The 20,988-nt window shown below is 50.3% G+C and overlaps 4 protein-coding genes across 10 annotated transcripts in view; 2 read left to right on the top strand and 2 right to left on the bottom strand.

Annotated features, from left to right (window-relative positions):
- Positions 1 to 5,956, top strand: part of Tesk2 (testis associated actin remodelling kinase 2) — a 91,423-nt gene extending 85,467 nt beyond the window's left edge. For 2 of the 4 annotated variants that reach the window (XM_033767229.1, XM_010610166.3), the window contains exons 5-10: positions 1,920 to 2,002; positions 2,198 to 2,282; positions 2,520 to 2,603; positions 2,802 to 2,888; positions 3,641 to 3,758; positions 4,393 to 5,201. In XM_033767229.1, coding sequence (XP_033623120.1) covers positions 1,920 to 2,002; positions 2,198 to 2,282; positions 2,520 to 2,603; positions 2,802 to 2,888; positions 3,641 to 3,758; positions 4,393 to 5,108 — 1,173 coding nt within the window. In that variant the 3' untranslated portion in view covers positions 5,109 to 5,201. Of the gene's footprint in view, positions 1 to 1,919; positions 2,003 to 2,197; positions 2,283 to 2,519; positions 2,604 to 2,801; positions 2,889 to 3,640; positions 3,759 to 4,392; positions 5,202 to 5,888 lie in introns of those variants that run through there. The other 2 variants (XM_010610163.2, XM_010610164.2) reach the window with 2 other exon arrangements.
- Positions 5,957 to 6,031: 75 nt separating this feature from the next.
- On the bottom strand, positions 6,032 to 9,215 carry Toe1 (target of EGR1, exonuclease). The gene is made up of 8 exons (XM_033767231.1): positions 9,139 to 9,215; positions 8,350 to 8,492; positions 8,227 to 8,267; positions 7,980 to 8,076; positions 7,695 to 7,853; positions 7,191 to 7,450; positions 6,859 to 7,018; positions 6,032 to 6,783 (listed from the first exon to the last, which is right to left on the bottom strand). Exons 1-8 carry the CDS (start codon positions 9,188 to 9,190, stop codon positions 6,178 to 6,180), a joined length of 1,518 nt encoding a protein of 505 aa, XP_033623122.1. The 5' UTR covers positions 9,191 to 9,215; the 3' UTR covers positions 6,032 to 6,177.
- On the top strand, positions 9,185 to 19,742 carry Mutyh (mutY DNA glycosylase). Of its 4 annotated transcripts, none has more exons than XM_010610167.3 (16): positions 9,185 to 9,266; positions 15,038 to 15,158; positions 15,683 to 15,831; positions 15,921 to 15,960; positions 16,074 to 16,147; positions 16,282 to 16,323; positions 16,405 to 16,476; positions 16,553 to 16,666; positions 16,749 to 16,846; positions 16,919 to 17,063; positions 17,141 to 17,204; positions 17,383 to 17,574; positions 17,673 to 17,809; positions 17,894 to 18,046; positions 18,236 to 18,277; positions 19,117 to 19,742. In XM_010610167.3, the coding sequence occupies exons 1-16, from the start codon at positions 9,189 to 9,191 to the stop codon at positions 19,222 to 19,224; spliced, it is 1,629 nt and encodes a 542-aa protein (XP_010608469.2). In that variant the 5' UTR covers positions 9,185 to 9,188; the 3' UTR covers positions 19,225 to 19,742. The 4 variants fall into 4 exon arrangements, with proteins under 4 accessions (XP_010608469.2, XP_010608470.1, XP_010608471.1 ...); XM_010610168.3 differs by lacking the exon at positions 9,185 to 9,266 and adding an exon at positions 9,354 to 9,448; XM_010610169.3 differs by lacking the exon at positions 9,185 to 9,266 and adding an exon at positions 9,455 to 9,522.
- Positions 19,743 to 20,059: 317 nt separating this feature from the next.
- Positions 20,060 to 20,987, bottom strand: Hpdl (4-hydroxyphenylpyruvate dioxygenase like; the record flags this gene model as incomplete). The annotated part of the gene is made up of 1 exon (XM_010610408.3): positions 20,060 to 20,987. A coding segment is annotated over one exon (915 nt), but the record flags the coding sequence as incomplete, so codon positions are not given.
- Between the last annotated feature and the right edge of the window lies 1 nt (position 20,988).

Raw genomic sequence — 20,988 nt, 5'->3', positions numbered from 1 at the left:
ACTAAGGCTGCCAAAGAGAAGGGAGGGCTGGTTTGGTTTAAATAGGGCCTTGCTGGCTTCAGAAATTTTTCTGTGAGCCCCTGTTCTCTGCTGCCTCAAGAGGAAGGGGGCGGGGGGGTGAGGAGTCCTGAGTCAGAGTGGTGTAGGGCTATTTTGAATGCAGCTATTTGGGGAGAACTGGTTGCTGCTTTGTATTTATTTATATGTCACTTGAGTTCATCCTTTCTGTGCAGACAGCAGCATTTGCTCAGTGAGCATGTCCTGTCTCTACCCTGAACTGAAAACTGTATGAAAAGCCCAAACAAGAACCTGCTGTGCTCCTGAGGCACTTACAGCCTCTCCTAGACTGAAAGAGGAAGTGGCAAAGAGGAGCTAAAGGGGTTAATAAGAGGGGCTATAAAGGTGAGGGCTGGAGAGGACAGGTTTGAAAACGTTGCTTGCCTTAAAAGATGTAACATTTTCTTGGGGAAAAAGAATTGATGGGGCTCATAATGTAGCTCAGTGGTAGAGTAGGTGCTTAGCATAAGCATAGCCCTAGGTTCACTCCCCAACATGAGAGGGAGGAGAGAGGGAAGAAGAGAGGGGTGGGGAAGAGGGAGAGAGGGAGGGAGAGAGAATATGAACCTGAACGTGAGTATTCTACTCAGAAGGAAATGGTATAAGCAGACGCTCCAAGGGCTTATTTAAATTTGGTAAGTTGAGCTTGTCACAAGTTTGGATGAGGTGCACATGGGGCAACAGGGACAAGGAGGCAGGGGTTAGGGCTAGTTGGCTGCAGCCAGTTTGTAGACTTTTTTGTGGTACTAGAATCAAACCCAGTGCTTCGTGCATGCTGAGCATATATCCTACTACTGAGCTACACCCCTGGCCAAATTGTAGATTTGTCATGCAGATCTTAGACCTGGGAATCACTCCATGAATCTGTAGGCAATGAAAGTGTAGGCTTGGGCTGGGGATTTAGCTCAGTGGTTCTGGCACCTGCCTTGCAAGCACAAGGACCTAGTTCGATTCCCGGCACACACACACCCCCTCCCCTGCAAAAAAAGAAAAGAGTAGGCTTGGATCCTTGTCCTATGCTTATAGCAAGGTCAAGCCTGGGAGTTGGGTCTCTGCACTCTGAGCAAAGAGGGGGCCAGTGGACTGACAGTCTGTTCTCCTATACCAGACTGTAAGCCTCTAGGGGACAAAGGTTCCTGTTCTGGTTCACTGAGGAAATGTCTAGTACTTAGAAAATAAGGATAAGTATTTGTGTTTGGAGGCAAAGAGCAACCCAGGACAGACATTCAAGATCCAGAAATAACTCATCTCATATGGCTGTCTTTAAAGCCCCCAAGTCTGAGCCAAGCATGGTAGCACATGCCTCTAATCCCAGCACTTTGGGAGGTGGAGGCAGGATGGCAAGTTCCAGCCCAGCTTGGTCAACTTAGCAAGACCATCTCAAAACAAAATAAAACAAAACAAAATATTAGAAGGAAGTGGGGTGGGGCTATAGCTTAGAGCAAAGGCTCTGGGTTCAATACCCAGAACCAAAGAAAAAAATGGCCTCTAGCCGGGGATTTAGCTCAGTGGTTCTGCCGCCTGCCTCAAAAGTGCAAGGAAGCGAGTTCGATCCTCGGTACAAAAACAAACAAACAAACAAAACAACGGCCCCCAGGTCTGACCACTGGAGTCAGCCTAAGAATGTGATTCAGTAAGAAGCCGAGGAAGGCTAGGGGTATGACTCAGTAGTAGAGCATTTGCCTAGCATACATTGGCCCCTAAATTCAATCTCCAGCACTAAACAAAAGCAAAAAGCAACCAAACAAAAATACCAGAGGACAAGATGCCCCGTGGTAGGAAAAGAGGCATTGTGGTAACTTGAGTTTGGTGACCCACACTTTTGAGCCTTATCCTGTCTTCTTTTTCTTTGGGAACTCTAGAACTGCCTGATAAAGAAAGATGAGAATGGTTACTCTGCAGTGGTGGCTGACTTTGGCCTGGCTGAGAAGATCCCTGATGTGAGGTGAGCAGCCCTCATGGATGCTTGGGTCACAGAGGAGAAAGTTAAAACCGGGGAAAACCCAGCTTCCTTCTCAGAGCCCAGGACTCATCCTCACCTCCTAATTTGTACCCATCCTTGAGAGAGAAATTCCCAATAGTTGAAAGGTCCTGTTGTGCCAGGCAGTGGCAAGCTTACTTTTATAATCTCACCTCACAGCATGGGGAGTGAGAAGCTGGCTGTGGTGGGCTCACCCTTCTGGATGGCGCCGGAGGTTCTCCGAGATGAGCCTTACAACGAGAAGGTAAGTCTGGAGGAGGTCAAGGCCTGGTTCTCTTTAGAAGCCACTCCACTAGTGGTGCCTAAGATCACCCTCTATGCTTATGGTAAGAATTGACATCCTTCCTGCCAAGGGTTGGCATCAGCAGCTGCCCAGAGAATGACTTTCATAATAGGGCCCAAAGTGGGCAATTAGACATGGGGGGCAGATACCGCTCCCTCACTCTATAGAGAGGGAAACCAAGGTCTGACCACCCACCAGGCAGACGTGTTCTCTTACGGTATCATCCTCTGCGAGATCATCGCCCGCATCCAGGCCGACCCAGACTATCTTCCCCGCACAGAGGTAAGCTGCAGCCCTGGGGTGGCGCTGGTTTGAGGCTATGGAGTTGTTTGGTCCCCGGATAGAGTTGCTGGAACTCATGTTGTGGCTGCTTCTTAGAGGTAGCTCCCAGCCTGTCCAAATGAGCAGGCCAGGATGGGTGGGGGGATTAACGACCTGTCTACCCATATGCCCTGTACCCTCCGCCATACCCATCCACAGAATTTCGGGCTGGACTATGACGCTTTCCAGCACATGGTGGGAGACTGTCCCCCAGACTTTCTGCAGCTCACCTTCAACTGCTGTAATGTGAGTGTCTTTCTCCCCCGGCTATGGTCAGAGGCTGAATGAGTACTTTTTTCCTGGTTAGGACTAGAGGAAGAGGCAGCTAATTAGTCTTACAAGGGACCTCTTTTTACTGGGTGTGTAACACCGACCTCACTTCCTCCAAAATTGCTCTGCCTGCAAGATCGACCTGCTGCCCCTTGCTTTGTTGGACCTCTGGTCAGGTTTTATTGTTGGATTGTGGATCCAGCCAGTCTCTTTATTAGCCTTCATTTTATATGAAGCTAGACCTGGTATGACCAAAGAATAGCTAGGGTTTGTTCAGGTACCTCCCAAAAACACATTCAGCAGAACTCAAGAAGCAATGGGAACCAGGCATGGTGGGTGCAGGCTTGTAATCCCAGCACTTGGAAGGCTGAGGCAGGAGGACTGCCCCAAGTCGAGGCCATCCGGGGCTACACAGTGAGCTCAAGGCTGTCTTGAACAATATAGCAAGAGCTTGTTTCAAAAAACAAAAAAAGAACCAATGTGAGCATACACCTTCAGAGAGTTCTGTTCCAAACAAGGGGTAGGACACACATATAAAGGAGATTGAGATGGGAAATCTAATAGACACTAGCATCTTCCCTGTTAACCCTGGGAATCACCCTCATGGCCTGAGACCTCAATAGAGCTCATAGTTGCACATCTGAATCCTAGAAGATGCCAGAGACTCAAACTCCATTTTGGGGTGGGAGATGGAGAGCAAGTCTCATGGCTAGTATGAATGCTTACAGATGGACCCCAAACTGCGCCCATCTTTTGTGGAGATTGGGAAGACCCTGGAGGAAATTATGAGCCACCTACAGGATGAAGAGTTAGAGAAAGACAGGAAGCTGCAGACTACTACTAAAGGTAAGAGATCAGGTGTGTTGACACATATAATCCTATCACCCTAGAAGGCTGATGCAGGAGAATCCCAAATTCGAGTCTAACCAGGGCAGTTTAGCAGCTGAGTGAGACTTTGTGTCAAAAATAATAGGGATTAAAAAAAAAAACAAAGGACTATGGCTCAGTGTGAACGTCCTCAGTTCAATCCCCAGCACTGTGCAATCAATCAATCAATCAATAAATAAATATAGGTCAGCCTAAACAGCCCAACCTGATGGCTATGGGGAATTACCCTCTAAGGCTGTGACTGTAAGGCAGCAGGTGTAGAAGCAAGGAAGACAGGAGATCATGGGGGAAAAAGGTACGAGACTCTTGTTATGATTTGATCTATTACTTCCTTTTTCTGTGTCTGTCCTCATTGATAAAATGGGACAAGATTACCTACTTTGCTTTTTTTTTTGTTTGTTTTTTTGAGACAGGGTCTATGTAGTTGAGACTGACCTGGAACTATATAGTAACCCAGGCTGGTCTCAAACTCACAGCAATCCTGCCTCAGCCTCCCCAGCGCTGGGATTACAGGCGGGCGTGCGCCACCATGCCTGGCAAGAGTACTTTGCTTTAACTAGTAAGTAATCTAGACTTGACCATTATCCCTCAGGTCTCTTGGAGAAAGTGCCTGGTGGGAAGAGACTGAGCTCACTGGATGACAAGATTCCCCACAAGTCACCTCGTCCGAGACGTACTATCTGGCTGTCTCGAAGCCAGTCAGATATCTTCTCTCGTAAGGCCCCACGGACAGTGAGTGTCTTGGACCCTTACTACCGACCACAACAAGATGGTGCTACCCGCACCCCCAAAGTCAACCCTTTTAGTGCCCGGCAGGACCTCAAGGGTGGCAAGATCAAGTTCTTTGACCTTCCTAGTAAGTCTGTCATCTCCCTAGTATTTGACCTGAATGCACCAGGGCCTGGAACTGTGACTGCAGCTGACTGGCAGGAGCCCCTGGCCCCACCTGCTCGCCGATGGCGTTCTTTGCCTGGCTCACCTGAGTTCATGCGTCAAAAAGTCTGTCCGTTCATGAGCTGTGAAGAAGCACTATCAGATGGGCCTCCACCACGCCTCAGCAGTCTCAAGTACAGAGTGAGAGAGATCCCGCCATTCCAAGCATCCACCCTGCGAGCCCACGAGGCCATGGACTGCTGCAATTCCCAGGAGGAAAACGGTTTGGGGCCCAGGCTTCAGGGAACCAGCCCATGTTATGGAGGTGGCTCTGAGGAGATGGAGGTGGAAGAAGAAAGGCCAAGAGGCTTGGCTCCAGTCTCTTTCTTTATCTCAGACATGGGCCTACAAACCCAGGAAGAGCAAGATGGATGAGGTTAGTCCCTGCCTCACCTTGGGGTTGAACCTTTAGCTAGTCATAGAGGCCCCCTTGGTGCACAGCCTTAACTCTCCCCTGGAGCCCATAGTGCAGGCTGGCTAGGCCAAGTCATGCTCAACTTTTGGGCTCCTAATGTCCAATGGCTTCATATGAAAAGGGAGGCAACAACAAAAAGCCTTCCTGGTTAGGGCCAACTACTGATACTAAGCCTCTGAAATCCAGCAAGGAGCTCTGGACCCTACCTGATGCCAGTGCACTTCCCCAGACAGGACCAGAAGACTCTAGTTCTAGGCTGAGCTAGCAGGCTGCTGTCACCCCAGTTCTTCTCCCACCCGAGATCTCTCTTGCTTTCTCTCGGGGCATAGAAGCTACTAGATGGAAAGTGGAACTGACCAGGACATAAAAGCATGACTGTTTCTCAGACCTAAAGACTGGGGTGCTTCTTGCCAGTATGTCTAAGACACTTGAATAATTGCTGTTTGCACTTACTGCATGGTCAGACCACGTCACTACATTTCTATGCAAGAGGAGGGCAAGGCAGTGTGGTGGTCGTGACCCTTAGATAACCTACTCAAAGACCTTTTCCAGTTGATTAATCTATTTTCATATTTATAAAGGAGTCTTAATGCTCTGCCTCATAAGACTTTCAACCTTGTGGTTGGGAGTGGGGCTAGTTTTGTAGGCCTTAGGGCCTGCTCTATGTATTTGGGAACAGATACATGCAAGTGATTAAATGGTTTATACTTGGACTATTTTTTCCCCCCTTCCTGCTATAGCTGGAGCTTTGGGAACAGTTTGTCCTTTCAGAGCCGCAATAAGAAATTACCAAAGAATGAAGATGGTCAAATATTTTCATAACTCATTTCTGGTTTTTTGTAAAACTTTCCCAAGACACTTTCAGATTTAAAAAATAAAGTTGGTGTTGCAGGTGCTGGTCAGCCTTCTTGTACGTTGTACCTCAGCCTCTGGTTAAAGAAGGGCCAGGGCAACACAGCTAGAACTCGCCACCCCCAACTTTGTTCTTTCAGCTTCCCTTCCCGGACTGAGTGATAAGTAGAAGCTGGGTCAGCTGCTGCCCCAGGCCAGCTTCATCTTCTGGTTGTGAGCTTTGGAGGATCGGGAGAACTGGCTCTTGGCCACTGTGAGGGGTACTGCTTTGCCACTCAGATATACCTTATTGTGACATTCAGGTAGCCAGAGTCCAGGGCTGCAGGGCTGGGGTGCCTGGCTCACTCCCACATAGGCCATCACATAACCTGTCATAAAGGCATCAAAGCCAGCCCGGTGCAGTCCATCCCCAGGCACTTGATTAGGACTGGCTTGACTCCCTGGCTCTTCTACAGCAGGCATGTCAGCTGCCTGAAGCTCCATCTCTAAGTCATTTTGGTGACTTTGCTGAGAGCCAGAAGGGTCCTTAGTTTCATTTTCAGTTACTTTTTGTTCAACTTCCTCAGCCTTGAGGCTGTCTCCACAGACCTGCTTGGTGGGAGGACAATCCTCAGCTTCCCTAGTAGTCTGTGTCCCAGGCATGTTCAACAAAGCCCTCCTCCGTTTTTCCTTACGTCGCCGCCGTCGCCGCTTATCCTCCAGCGCGGCCTCATCAGTGTCAATGATAAGGTCAATATCATGGGACCGAGGACACTGTGGTCCCAGGGGGCACCAGCCATAGGCCTAGAGGTAGGAAAGAGGCTTAGAAAGAGGTTCCAGATGTTAGCCGCCCCCCCCCCGAAATGGGTGCATGCTCACCGAGAAGTTATCACAGACACTGTTGGGATGAGGATGGTGGGTGGCAGGGGACATGCAGCAGCGGTAGTCAATATGGGTCCTCATGCTAGAAGGATAGCTGCAGAACTCCAGGGTAAGGTGTGGGCTGCCAGCTGCCTGCTGCTTCCCATTTTCCCGCTCACTGCAACAGCGCAAGAGTGTATTGGTCCACTAGCACATAAGCTCCCTGAGAACAGTGGTTTTCTCAGCACCTAAAACAGTGCCTGGCACATGGTAGGTGCTCAATAAATATCTTAAGTGAATGAAACAGGCTCACACCAGGCCCCATCCCTTTGCCTCAACCATTCCCTCACCATTTCTTGAAGGCATATTCTAAGTAGGAAGCCATGAAGCGGGCATGAAACTCAGCAGCATATTTGGTGTCATAAATGCCTGCAGGGAACATCTCACACAGGTCTGCAGTGAAGGTCCCCAAGCTTTCAGGTAAGTGTGCGTAGAAGTTCTGATACAGGAACACCAAGTCTATAAGACCATTATGTAGCACAAGCGGCCGGCGGGCCCGGATCAGCTCTAGGAACAGTGTCCGCACTGACTGGCTGTGACTCTCATCACCCTAATTGGAAGGAAAGGAGTCAGTGGGAAGAGCGGTTTTTCAGAGAACATCTTCTGCAGGTCACTTAATCCCAGGTTCCTCCACCTGAGAAGCTCTCCCTTATTACCTAACCTGATGCTACCCACACTTGTATCAGTTTTGTTTCCCCAGCCAGCACAAGAGAAGCAGATCCTCACAGCCTAGAACAGGAAGAAATGAAGTCACATAAATGAAAGCCTCAAGGGTAGGCAAGCCGGAGGCCTACCTTGTCGTTGCCCTTATGGTAAGGGATGCCCTGGGCATACTGCCGGTTGAAGTTGAAGCCATGCTGTACCAGGAACTGCACAGACTTTGGTTCTATAACATACTCTTCCATGCAGAGCAGGGTAAGATTAAAAACCTGGGCTAGGTAGGAGTGTTCGCCCTGAGAGAAAAAAGGTTTGCTCTATCAAGATTTTGGAGGAAAAACCCCACACTCAGTGCTCCCAGGATCTCAACCTTCTTCCCTCCCCTGGCCACAGACCTGGAATGGGAGCAAGGTAACCCATACCTTGTTTGGCTGCTGCTTAAAGCAGGCAAGCCCCAGAGAGAGGACAGAACGGGTCCTGGCGGCATGACACACAGCTTTGTAACGTTCTTCGATGCACCTTGGGGATGCATTTGGGATGGATGTGGCTGAGTTAGCTTCATGGAAGACCCAAACCAGCCAGAACGGGGACCTCCCCGTGCCCACTCTGGAGTTGAGGTCTGTCTCTCCTGCCAGGAGGAGGAGGACTAAAAAGAAGGCTTGTACTTACTGGTTTAGCAAACTCTTCCTGTCTCCAAGGCCGCTTAACTCCTATGGATGGTAAAGGGAGGGTTGTGACTGGCCCCAAACACCAGCCCTTTCATGACCACCTGCTCTGTTTCCCATCTCTCACCGTGTCCACAGCCACAAAGCTAGCTGTCTTTATGGCCAGAAGGAGGGATGGCCACATCTCCTTGAAGTTGTCGCTTTGCACATCCACCACGGGAACCTGGACTACTAGCTCCTCCCTAGATTTCGGGCTTTTGTTGACACCACCTGGGGGGATGAAGGTGATGGATGTTCCTGTTCTGCCCAGGTTCCACAAGAAAAGACACCAATCTAAGGCAGAGGTAGTCTGAGTTTCCACTGGTACCTTTTCCCCTTAAGCCTATGTATTATTCTACAGTGTTCTACACCCAGGACTTGGAGTGGACAGTTTCCTGAATTTGAGAGCAGAAGCCAGGGTTTTCCAGTGACTTTCTGTGAGACGCTGGGAAATTATTTCCTAGATTTTTTAAGGTTCTTTCTCCCGGCGCCCTGCAGGAAATGTTTTGCAGGGCTAGAGGATTTCAGCTCCTAAGATTCCATGAGGCTCTGTACTACGGTTCTCATGGTCCCCTCATGGGTCTCAGGGCTCCCAATACATCTTACTTCCTTTGGACCGTAACACCCAGCCTGCCACACTACCGAACCACAAATCAGGCGTCTTATTCGGACCACAATCTCCCGACAAGCCCGCACCAGCCCGGACTGCTCCCAACACGCGGTGCACACTGGGATTTGTAGTCTCCTTATGGCTGGCTCTGGCGGAAGGAGCTACAGGGTCCTGGGAGTTTTAAAATCTCTACAGCTTATGGGCCCGACGGCTTTCCCTCCCCCGGGGCGCATATGCTTTTAGGGCGGCCCCTCGTAAGCCGGTCACCATCAGAGGCCGTTGGAGCTGAAGCAGCGCTGTCCTCACTGCCCGCAGCCATGACGCCCCAGGTTCCTCGCTTGACTCGTCTGTGGGGACGCGTGGCTTCCGCTTCGTCGGCAGGTTTGACTCGTGAGGTAGGGAATGTGCCTGGATACCGCGCTCCGGGTCGCTAAACCCGCCGACTTCCTTTCAGTTCCGGAGCGTGTGGGAGGAGCGGCCCGGCGCGCTGAAAGCCTATTGGCTGGTGTGTCCGGCCCCCGCCCAGCCCCTCCCCTTGTAGAGCGCCGGTCGTCACGCGCGGGATACAGTGCTGGAGGTAATTTGTGTTCCCGCGCGGGAGTGGGAGAGGTCTGTGTGGTCCGCCGTCTCCATCAGCACCGCTGGGGATGGGTAGGCCGGGAATCCCAGCGGAGGGGGCGTAGAATAAATAAAACAAATGAGCTGAGCGTGAAGCACACCTAGAAATTAGGCAAAGAGAGTGTCGTGTGGAGGAGAGTGCTCTGGGCAGGAGCAAATTCCCCGGAAGGATGGAGTGTCTCAAAACACCGAGCTGCAGAGAGTGTAGAGTGACGGGCCAAGTGAGTGGTAAGGTGGACTTCAGTTAAGGCTGAAGTAGAAGGGGTGTCGAGGAAAGGACAGTTTATAAAGCGATTAGGAAGTATAATTGATCTAGAGAGGATGCTTGAACATGACTTCCGCTACCATGAAACAGGTGTCCCTACTGGAGACATCCCTGCCCAGGAGCCCCGGTTCCCCTCCTCTCAGCACATCAGTTCTTTCTCCGTGTTTATTCTCTTGGTTTAACTTCATCCTCAGCTTTCTATCGAGTCCTTTTCATCACTTTTCAGAATTGCTAGGGTTTCCCCATCTTGAAGGGGAAACATCTCCATGGACTCTCCCCGAGGTACTGATTTACACACTTTATGGAGGGCTGGTTCAGCGGGCACAGCAGTCAGCTGAATGCTCCTGTAGGCCTAGGCCAGAGCGGGTCTGACTTTGGGGAGTCCCAAAGAACCACGTGTGGCCAGTTGCCCCAAAAGAAAATGGAAAATGTAATGGTGAATTGGGAAAGAGATATTTAGTATAACCATACTGAGAAGATAAAGGACTGGCATGGGGGAAGAACTGTGGCAGGAGGCAGAAGTTACACATAGTCTTCAACACATAGTTCAAACTGTGATAACGATCAGGTTGATCCTTATCTCGGGTCTGGTTCTGAGGCCTGGCGATGGAGAAGTGGATATCACTTGAGGGCACATTTGGGTTCCCATCACAGGACGATTGGGGGGCAGTCTCATCGTAGGGTGATATGCTTTTAAACTCAGTTTCTGGCAGTTTTAGGACAATGACTGGAGACTTCTAGGCGCTGTCCCTGTGTTCTGGAACAGGACATTGTAAAAGCTGGTGGTTGATAGTCTGTTAACTATGATGTCCCTGCCAATCTTAGAAATACCTTACTCTTTTTTGCTTTAGACAGGGTCTTGCTGTGTAGTTCAGATTGGCCTTGACTCTATGTAGCCCAGGCTGGCCTTGAATTTGCAGTAATCCTCCTGCCTCAGTTTACCAAGTGCTGGAATTATAGGTGTGTACCACCATGTCAGCACCCTTAGTTGCTTTTATTTTGATGTCCTCAGCTTTGATGGAGGTTGATTATCAGCTTTAGATGAGCACTGGGTTTTTGTTTGTTTGGTTGGTTTTTTGAGACAAGGTCTTTTTCAGGCTGGCACTGAACTCACTATGTAGCCCAGACTGACCTCAAAATTGCAGTGGTCCTCCTGCCTCGGCCTACTAAGTACTGAGATTATAGGTATGCACCCTCACACCCAGCAGTAAATACTGTTTAAATGATTAAAATGCCTTCCTGCAGAATTGAGCAGGAGTCTAACCCACAGTGTTTTTTTTTTGTTTTTTTTTTTATTTAGGGGCTGGGGATTTAGCTCAGTAGTTCTGCTGCCTGCCCTGCAAGCACAGGGTCCCAAGTTCGATCCCCGGTACCAAAAATAAATAAATACAATAATTAATTTTATTGGTAATAATGATCACATTCATCAGAGATAATTTGTACCTTTACTTTTTTTTTTTTTGGTACCGGGGATTGAACTCAGGCCCTTGTGCTTGCAAGGCAGGCCACTGAACCACTGAGCTAAATCCCTGGCCCTGTACCTTTACATATTATGTCTTAATTATTTTTTTCCCCCTCTGCTTGCTTCCCTTCGATCCTTCCTCTCTCTTCTCCCTTTACAAAACTTTGTTTCTGTTATTTTCCTTCCATTCTTTTTCTTTTTCTTTTTCTGGTACCAGGGATCAAACTTGGGACCTTGTGCTTGTGAAACAGGCGGTGGAACCACTGAGCTAAATCCCTGGCTTTCTTTTTCATTTTTTATCCCTATTCCCTCCCTTTCCTCTCCCCTCCGACCACTCTTGTTCCCCTTCGCATTTGAACATTTTCTCCTACTTCCCAATACTGACCTACAGTTTTTTGTTTTGTGGTTTTTTTGTTTTTTGTTTTTTGTTTTTTTTTTTGTTTTTTCTTTCTGGTATCGAGAATCAAATTTAGGGCCTTGTGCTTGGCAGGTAGGTGCTCTGCCGCTGAGCTACATCCTATAGTTCTAAGGTGGTAAAGATGTAGAATGAAGGTATTCATGCCATGCTTTTACCCTGCTTTTAGTTAGCCTTTGGGCATCTGCAGGCCCACAGGAGGAGTCAGGGCTTTCAGCAAAAACAGTTTCTGAGTGTCTGTTAAAAGAAGAGACCTAATCCTGGCCCTCGTGGAGTTTTTTGTTTTGGCTTTTTACAGTCAAATAGAATTGAGGTAGCGATCACCATGGTATGACAGTGGTGATACAGAAAGCTGTTGTGACAAACCCTTCGTAGCATGGCATGTTTCAACAGGCCTGTCATGAGCTTGATAAAAGACAGAAACAGGTTTGAATGAAATGAACTGTTACCAAGGAAAAATCCAAATCCTCTAGCTGCACTCACTCTCAGTCACCTTAAAAATTGGTAATTTTGGAGGCCACATATAGTTGGACAACACATTATTAGTTTCCCACAAGCTTTGTGGTAAGGTAACACCTCTGATGTGTGGGTTATAATAGTTGTCTGGGCTACTGACTTCTCAGGCACCTGAAGGCCACTTTCACTGAAAACGCTGACCCTGTATTTGGGCTTGTAGATGTCTGATGGGTGACTAAAGTGAGATAAAGGCTTTACTTCTCTGTCTTCATATTGTATCTGTGCTCTTTGCTGTCTTAATCCTTGGGTCAGAGTTTACTTAGCTCTCTGCACAAACCTTTGGAACATTTACATGATTTGCCCAAGACTGTAATACAGAGTTAGCCAGCGGTAGTGGTACACACTTCTTTCATGTTCGCATGGAAGAAAGGTCCCTTTTCCTATCCAGACTCTTGCTCCTCTAAACTTCCAACCAAGAGCCACTCTGGTGTACTTCTCCACTAGAGCTCTTTATACCAACTGTGACATTTCCTTGTGATGTCTTTGGTCAGTGCCTGCTTAACCTGATAACAGATGAGATTCTCTTGAGCATAGATGACAGAAATGAGATTGGGCCAAATATCGCACGCACACACAGTCCTGCACAGGCAAAGCTTTATAAAGGGTAAGGGAGGCTTCAGCTGAAGGGAGCCAGCGACTGACTGAGTGACCAAGCTGCTCCCAGAACAGAGTGGTTGTTGGGGTGGGCTAAAGTCTGGTCATTTCTTGGGCATAGTGGTGCACACCTGTAATCCCACACTTGGGAGGCTGAGGCGGGAGGATCACTGTGAGTTCAAGGCCAATCTGAACTCCACAGTGAGACCCTGTCTTGAAAACAACAACCCTCCCCCACAAAAAATTTGATCATTTCATGCCAGGCATAATGGTGCATACCTGCAATCCCACCATTCAGGAGGCTGAAGCAGGAGCACCATCATGAGTTCAAGGCCAGCTTGAACTACATAGTGAGACTCTATCTCAAAAATGCCCCCCACAAAAAAAAGAGGTCTGGCCATTTCCATAGATCAGGTGAATGGTTCCAAATCTTCTGAAGGATTTGGACCATTGGGTGGTTACAGTCAATCCATCCTAGAGGCTGTTGAATTTTTGTGTCTGCTGCTAACATCCTATTCATAGGGTCAGACATTCTGACAGGGCTAAAGGACTTCAGGTGCTTGGACTTTTGAAGTAGCACGGGGTGGAAACACACACACACACACGTACTGGTTCTTATAGGCAATACGCCAAATTAACTCTATGTTTTGTTTTAGTGTTTTTGAGACAGGGTCTCCCTTTGTAGTTCAGGCTGGCCTCAAACTCACTTTGATCTGCCTGCCTCAGCCTCCCAATGTGGGATTACAAGTGTGCACCACTATGCCCAAGAAATGACCAGACTTTAGCCCACCCCAACAACCACTCTGTTCTGGGAGCAGCTTGGTCACTCAGTCAGTCACTGGCTCCCTTCAGCTGAAGCCTCCCTTACCCTTTATAAAGCTTTGCCTGTGCAGGACTGTGTGTGCGTGCGATATTTGGCCCAATCTCATTTCTGTCATCTATGCTCAAGAGAATCTCATCTGTTATCAGGTTAAGCAGGCACTGACCAAAGACATCACAAGGAAATGTCACAGTTGGTATAAAGAGCTCTAGTGGAGAAGTACACCAGAGTGGCTCTTGGTTGGAAGTTTAGAGGAGCAGGAGTCTGGACAGGAAAAGGGACCTTTCTTCCATGCAAGCAGAGAAATGAGGATGGTGAAAATGGAGGGAAGCTTATACATTTTTTTTTTCTCTTTGAAGAAGGAAGTAAGCTCTTTTGATGAAAATGAGGCATTGAAGTCAGAGCTTTGTAACAATGCACACTCTGGGTTTGAAAAATCAAGTTACTTAATATCTACAAGCCTGTTCTTGTGGCTAAAGTAGAGGGCATTGTACTTGCCTCCTGGAGTCATCAGGGGGTTGAGCCAAAGATTCAGTAAAGCACTTCCTAGGGTCTGGCATGCCTTCATCAAGTGTCAGCTACTTTTTGCTATTAAAAGACAAGCCAGGCCTGGTAGCATATAGCTGCAATCCCAGCACCCAAAAGGCTGAGGCAGGAGGACTGCTGGGAGTTTGAGGCCAGCCTAAACTATAGAGGGAGACTGTCTCAACACCCCACCCCGCAAAAAGACAAAAAGGCAGCCAAGCTGGGCGTGGTGGTGCATGCCTATAATTCCAGCACTCTGGAGGCTGAGGCTGGAGGGTCTCAGTTTAAGGCCAACCTGGGCTACATAGTGAGTTCAAGGCCAGTCTGAACTCTGTAGTAAGATGAGAAAAGACAGCCAAAAGAATAGTCGGGGAGCAGTGAAGATCAATCAGATACATTTTCTCATTACTAATGGTCACCAGTTATGATTTACTAGGTCCAGAAAAGATTACAAATAAAAGCTTATCTCTGTCTCCCCACTTACTTGCCATATACTCCCCAAGGTAGATCTTTTCCTGTCTGATCTGAAAGGTTTCTCCTTTCTAGCAAATGAAGGGTTTGGACTAGATGACTACCAAAGGCTCTTTTAATGTAACCATGCTACATCTGTACGCACCCCCCCATTCCCAGACACCCTGAAATATCCACTATCCCTACATTCTTCACCAAAAGCATCAGGGCTACACAAGCACTCCCCACAGGAGGCTTTGGTCCCTGCCCCACCCAGTCCTAGCCTCTTAATCAGCACATCTCCAGGGCTGTATTCATGCTGGGCCCCTGAGGCTACTTGCTCAGCTCTCCTGGTCACAACTTTGGTGCTATCAGAGCCAAGAGGAAAACCATGGGCATTTGAGTGCTTGAAGGAAAAGTGGAGACTATATGAAGAGTATGGGGAGAGGACCCAAGCCTCAGCCTCACCGCGACTATTGTGGCTGGGTCTTTCTGTTCTAGGCCATCATGAGGAAGCCACAAGCAGCTGTGGGAAGTGGTCGCAAGAAGCAGGCAGCCAGCCAGAAGGGAAGGGAGCAACGTTCCCTCAGAAGCAGCCAGGCTAAGCCGCCTGCTCCCGATGGTGAGGATCTGTGCCTAGCCAAAGGCTCAGAGGCTGGTTTCATTGGCCATGACGGGGCAGATTCAGGCTGGGAAACGAGCATGGTATGTAGCAAGGCATCACAACATTAATTGAAGGTCTAATTCTGATTGTGTTGCTGTGTGACTTTGGGATAACTACTGTGATTGCCTGCTTTCTTACCAGGAAATGAGCAGTAAGTAGTCTGTGCATTTCTTCCCTTGTGTGGTTTTCATGGTGTCAAATGAGTTCATGAACCTGTTTTGTAAATAGGAAACTCTAAAGGGCTATATATTATTCCTGGATGAAACTGTTGGGTTTTCATTATGGCCCAGAAACAAAGGAGCCAGCTGTACTACATTGAGAAAATAAGGCCAGGAATTTGGACCAGAATCTGGTCTCATTCCACGCCAAAGCTGAAAGAAGGGGCTGGGTTGGGGGAAGCTCTAAGCGGAAGCACAGTGCTCTAGGTCCCTGTTGCACAGCCTGTGCAGGGGTGATTTCTGACTGTCAGGGGGTCCCCGCAGGCCTGGCTGGACAGCAGGAAGAGGAAGTATCACAGACCCCCATATCCCCATACCATCTATTCAGAGACAAAGCTGAAGTCATAGCCTTCCGGAGAAGCCTGCTGAGCTGGTATGACCGGGAGAAGCGGGACCTCCCCTGGAGAAGACGAGTAAGCAGCCAAGGGACAGGGATGGTGGGGCAGGAGGCTGGCGCCCAACCCCTTCCACACTGACTTCCTACCTGGGGTTGCATCGACAGGCAGAGGATGAAGTGGACCTGGACACGCGGGCATATGCTGGTCAGTACCTCTTGCAAAAAAAGGGCTGCTTTGCCTAGATGTCTGCAGGTCAGGGGGCTGCAGGCAGGAGCAGGGTGGTTTCTCGGTACACTCATGCCAACCCCTTTCCCTAGTGTGGGTGTCAGAGGTTATGCTGCAGCAGACCCAGGTTGCCACAGTGATCAACTACTATACCCGATGGATGCAGGTGATGCCCAGAGAGTGGGGGAAGGTTGGGCCAGACCCCAGATAAAAGCCTGTATTTTGGGGTGGGTATAAAGCGGGATTCCCTCATCACCCTCACCCTTTACCTCATTTCTTCTTGCCTCCTTGGGGCTGTAGAAGTGGCCAACACTGCAGGACCTAGCCAGGGCTTCCCTGGAGGTAAGAGCCGCCCTTGGTAAGGGAATGGAGACCATTAAGGGACTGATCACTGATTTCTTTGACCAGTGATCACATCCACAGGAGGTGAACCAGCTCTGGGCTGGCTTGGGCTACTATGCTCGAGGCCGTCGGCTACAAGAAGGAGCTCAAAAGGTAAGGGGGGACAGGGAGGTAGGAGTCCAAGGGCCTAAGGTTGCCTCATAACCTTGAGCTTTCCTGCCCTAACCAGGTGGTGGAAGAGCTAGGGGGCCACATGCCATGTACAGCAGAGACCCTGCAGAAGCTCCTGCCTGGTGTGGGGCGGTACACAGCTGGGGCCATTGCTTCTATTGCCTTTGGCCAGGTGAGCCTGTAGCCCACTGCCACTTTGTGTCCTCAGACCCTTCCTCCCAGCCCAGACTAACTCCTGGACTCCTCTGTACCAGGCAGCTGGTGTGGTGGATGGGAATATAGTACGGGTGCTCTGCCGTGTCCGAGCCATTGGCGCTGATCCCAGCAGCACCCTTGTCTCTCAACAGCTCTGGTAGGATATTGGGGTAAGGAACTTGGGACAACTCCCTTCAAAGAATCTTTGGCTCAAAATATTCCCTTTTAGGAGCCTAGCCCAGCAGCTGGTGGACCCAGCCCGGCCAGGGGACTTTAATCAAGCAGCCATGGAACTGGGAGCCACAGTGTGCACCCCACAGCACCCTCTCTGCAGCAGCTGCCCTGTGCAGAGTTTGTGCCGGGCACACCAGAGGGTGAGCACATTGGGGAAGGAGCTGTCGGGGTCCTAGAGAATGAACCTTCCCCATTACACTCTACCTGTGCTCCTCAGGTGATGCAAGAGCAGCTCTCAGCCTCACAGAGCCCGCCAGGCATTCCTGACATGGAGGAGTGTGGTGAGGACAGCCCTAACAAACCGTAGCCCTCCTGGCCCCGTCAGAGAGCTGCCTGTGGAAGCCTCAGTCTGGTTCCTATAACCTTAGTAAGGCTCTTTAGAGCCAGGCCCAGCTTGGTCTCTGGGCTTGGTATCTAATCCTCCTGGCCTGAGCAGGGCTTTGGAATCTTTGTTCCCAGCTCCCAGCACTGGACAGTGCCAGCTGTGCCTGCCTCACACAGAACCCTGGAACCATACCCTGGGGGTGACCAACTATCCCCGAAAGCCCAGCCGAAGGCCTCCCAGGGAGGAGCACTCTGCCACCTGCGTTCTGGAACAGCCCAGAGCCCCTGGGGGTGCCCGAGTTCTGCTGGTGCAGAGGCCCAGCTCAGGTACAGGATACTGGACGTGGAGGGCAGTGGCACAAGCGACAAGGAGGGACAGAGAAGTCAGCAGCCAAGGCCTTACCCACCCTTGTCTGCTTTCTCAGGTCTGCTGGCAGGACTGTGGGAATTCCCAACCGTGACCCTGGAGCCCTCGGGACAGCATCCCAGCAAGGCCCTGCTGCAGGAACTACAGAATTGGGCCGGGCCCCTCCCAGCCACCCAGCTCCAGCACCTTGGGGAAGTAAGTGAGCCGGGAGGGGCCAGGAATGATGGCTTTTTTGGCCACAACCACAAGCCTGTTTCACCTCCCCTCCTTTCCCTCCAGGTTGTCCACACCTTCTCTCACATCAAGCTGACCTATCAAGTATATGGCCTGGCCCTGGAAGGGCAGACCCCAGTGACCACTGCACCACCTGGTGCTCGCTGGCTGACCCGGGAAGAATTTCACACTGCAGCTGTCTCCACCGCCATGAAAAAGGCACTGCATTAGTTGTCTACACTGTCCCTTTCTGTGTTTCCTCCACATATGGCACTCTGTATAAACTTACTGTATAAACAGAAAAAGGCATAAACAAAAGTGTTGGGGCATAAAATTGAGGGCAGAGCATAGGGATTTGGCTGTTTTGGAGGAGGTGCCAGTCCTCTCTTGTCTCTTTTTCTTGGCCAGGTGTTCCGTATGTATGAGGCCTATCAGCCAGGGACCTGCAGGGTGAGTCTCATAGCAGCCATCTCTCCCCATACCTGAATCCATGGCTTTCCAGTCTTTTTTTTTTTTTTTTTTTTTTTTTTTGTTGGAGACAGGGTCTTACTATGTAGTTGAGATTGACCTGAACCTCACTATGTAGTCCAGGCTGGTCTCGAACTCACAGCGATCCTCCTGCCTCAGCCTCCCAAGTGCTGGGATTACAGGAGTGTGCCACCACACCCGGCTCCAGTCATTTCTTGACATATATCCGAGCCTACATGCTGCAGGCATTACTGGGGACAAGAATAGTTCTTGATCTGGGGATCAAGGCAGTAATCTTCTAGGTGCATGAAATGTTCACGCTAGATTTTGTGGGACGTGGAATGGGGAGCCATCAGTTCTGTCTGGAAGAAAAGAATCAGGAAAGGCCCCTTGGAGGAAGTGGTTGCTAATTGGGGTCCTAGAAATAAGTCACTTTCTCCAGGTTTGGAAGGGAATTGGCAAGGGTGTTCTTTCCAGGCCCAAGAGTAGAGGAGCAAAAGTGGGGCACAGTGCAGTCTGCAGTGCTCAAGGAGCTACGTGCAGTTCAACTGGAGAGGTCGGCTGCACCTCCCAGCTCAGCCAGAGCATGAGAACCAGGCTGCTGATGCATTTTTAGGTAGAGGAGAGGAGAGTTAGATTTACACCTTAGGAAGATTTTCTGGTATTGCCGTTCAGAGTTGATTGTAGGGGCAGATACTGGGAGGCAGGTAGACAGCATTCCAGGTTAGAACCTGAGCTAGATCAGTAGGCTGGGAGGAAGGGAGGAGGGAGAGGATTCCCCAGTGCTCCCTTCTTAGCTCCCTCTTTTGGCTTCTGTACAGGGCTCCAAAAGGTCTCAGGTGTCTACCCCATCTGGCCGGAAAAAGTCCAGCAGGGGCCAGCAAGTCCTGGATAATTACTTCCAGCCTGTTAGCAGTGCAGCCCAGTGATGCCTCTGGAATCCTCTTGAACCTTACCTCTGAGAATCCTGTGGTTTAATAAAGTGCTTATTTTTGTAATCATTTGGAGAGCTTTCTACCCTCTCCCTAGCCCCTTCACGTCTCACCTCTGAGGGACCCAGAAAGTGCTGAGTCCTGACTCCCTGGATGAGCTGCCAGGCAGCTCTGAGCAAATGGGGCTCCATCCAGAGGATCTGTTTTCCCCTTTCCCCTGCAGAGTGAGGGCAGCTGCAGGGAAAACCTGCCAGGGGCTGACATCCAACACCTTCATTCTAGGTCTCAGGTCAGCTTTGATTGGAGCGGTGGCTTCAAGCTAGGGCAGGTGATTGTGATAATCCTGACTCAGTTTTTCCCCACCTGCAGTGGTTGCTCCCCAGGGAGAAGGGAAGCGCAGGAGGATTTAGTCTTAAATTCCTATCTCAAAAACTAAATCTTTATTTAAAGGATGTATTTCATATGTAATGCACCAATACAGAAAGGCAAAGAATTAATAATTAAAATTGGTGGGGGGGGAGAGATGTGATCAGAGAGAAATAAAAAGGGTTCAAAAGTACTGGTTATGTTCTGTGACCTCATCATGTAATTCTTTGCTTGTTCTTTATGTCTTGCATATGTATTAGATATTAAACTGTGAGAAATGTCTTAAGAGTTTTTTTAAAAAGTTCTGCCTCTTTGGAGTCCAGTGAGATGCAATTGCTGGTAGGTACTGAGGTGGAGACCACACTGGGCCCGAGAGCAGAGCTTTTCACTAGCTAGCCTCCGTGGGTGTGACTGTTCCAGCAGATCCTGTGCGGACTCACCAGAGCACCAGGACAGGTGAGTGCACCCAGCTCTACCCTTCAGGCTTCCTGGCCCCTTGTAGCTTCCTCTTGTACTGACTGCCACAACGCCCGGATGTTGTCCTGGCCAAAGCCTGTGGCCCCCTGCCTCTCAATCAGCTCCAGAAAGAAGGTGTCCTCAGCAAAGAGGGACTTGGTGAAGACTTGAAGTAAAAATTTGCCTTTATCACCGTCTATCAGGATACCCTGTTGGGCCAGGAGGCTAGGCTTGTGCCCTGCCGCTCGGATCTCCCGCTCTTTGCCAGGCTGCTGGTAGTATGCCTTCGGGGGCGTGAGGAGGCGACCTCCTGCCACCACCATCCCCTTCGCGGCCTCCAAGATATTGGGAGTGTACAGCCCTACGTGCTGCAGGCCCGGCCCCCTGTGCCGGGCTAGGAATTGCTCCACCTGATCAGGTCTGCTGGTAACTCCCGGAAGGGACTCGGCCAGCACAAGGGTGGGGACAGCAGTGCCTGGCGGGCTCTGGAGGGCGGTGAGCCGCAAACCCCCAGGCCCGGACCCTGCTGCCACCTCGAGGCCGAGCTCTGGATCCTCGCCTGGGCTCAGCGGCAAATGGCAAAAGCCCAGGCAGTCGTGAAACCAACGCCTAAGCGCAGGGGAACTGCCGGCGGTGCAGGCCAAGGTCAAGTGGTCCACGTGGCTCACCCAGCCTGGGCCGGGGGCGGAGTGCACGGGTCGGAAGCCAGGCAGGAAGAGCCCGCGGTAGCCATCGCGGGCAAGCAGGGTCAGGCTGAGGTTGCCAGCCGGTGAGCTGAGCACCGCGTAGGTGACCGTGCCTTGCACATCCTTCACACTGACTGGGGGCACTGGAACGCGGCAGCCCTGAGCCGCAAGCGTCCGGATGACCGCGTCCGGATCCTCCACGTCGAAGCACAGGTTCGTTGCGCTAGGCACCGGGTGACGCGGGTCCACACCG

The sequence above is a fragment of the Fukomys damarensis genome, unplaced genomic scaffold (assembly GCF_012274545.1).
Source record: "Fukomys damarensis isolate Sample0158 unplaced genomic scaffold, DMR_v1.0_HiC HiC_scaffold_23, whole genome shotgun sequence".
Classification (NCBI taxonomy): Eukaryota; Metazoa; Chordata; class Mammalia; order Rodentia; family Bathyergidae; genus Fukomys; species Fukomys damarensis.
Note: the sequence above shows the minus strand (reverse complement) of the source record. Positions and strands in the feature narration are given on the sequence as shown.

Bases quoted from the DNA above. Each gene is read 5' to 3' on its own strand.
- Mutyh (XM_010610167.3), top strand. From the start codon at position 9,189: ATGACGCCCCAGGTTCCTCGCTTGACTCGTCTGTGGGGACGCGTGGCT. The intron at 15,961-16,073 runs GTCAGTACCTCT...CCCTTTCCCTAG, and splicing joins GGACACGCGGGCATATGCTG to TGTGGGTGTCAGAGGTTATG. The intron at 16,847-16,918 runs GTAGGATATTGG...ATTCCCTTTTAG, and splicing joins CTTGTCTCTCAACAGCTCTG to GAGCCTAGCCCAGCAGCTGG.
- Toe1 (XM_033767231.1), bottom strand. From the start codon at position 9,190: ATGGCTGCGGGCAGTGAGGACAGCGCTGCTTCAGCTCCAACGGCCTCT. The intron at 8,268-8,349 runs GTGAGAGATGGG...TACCATCCATAG, and splicing joins GCTTTGTGGCTGTGGACACG to GAGTTAAGCGGCCTTGGAGA. The intron at 7,019-7,190 runs GTGAGGGAATGG...GCGCTGTTGCAG, and splicing joins GAATATGCCTTCAAGAAATG to TGAGCGGGAAAATGGGAAGC.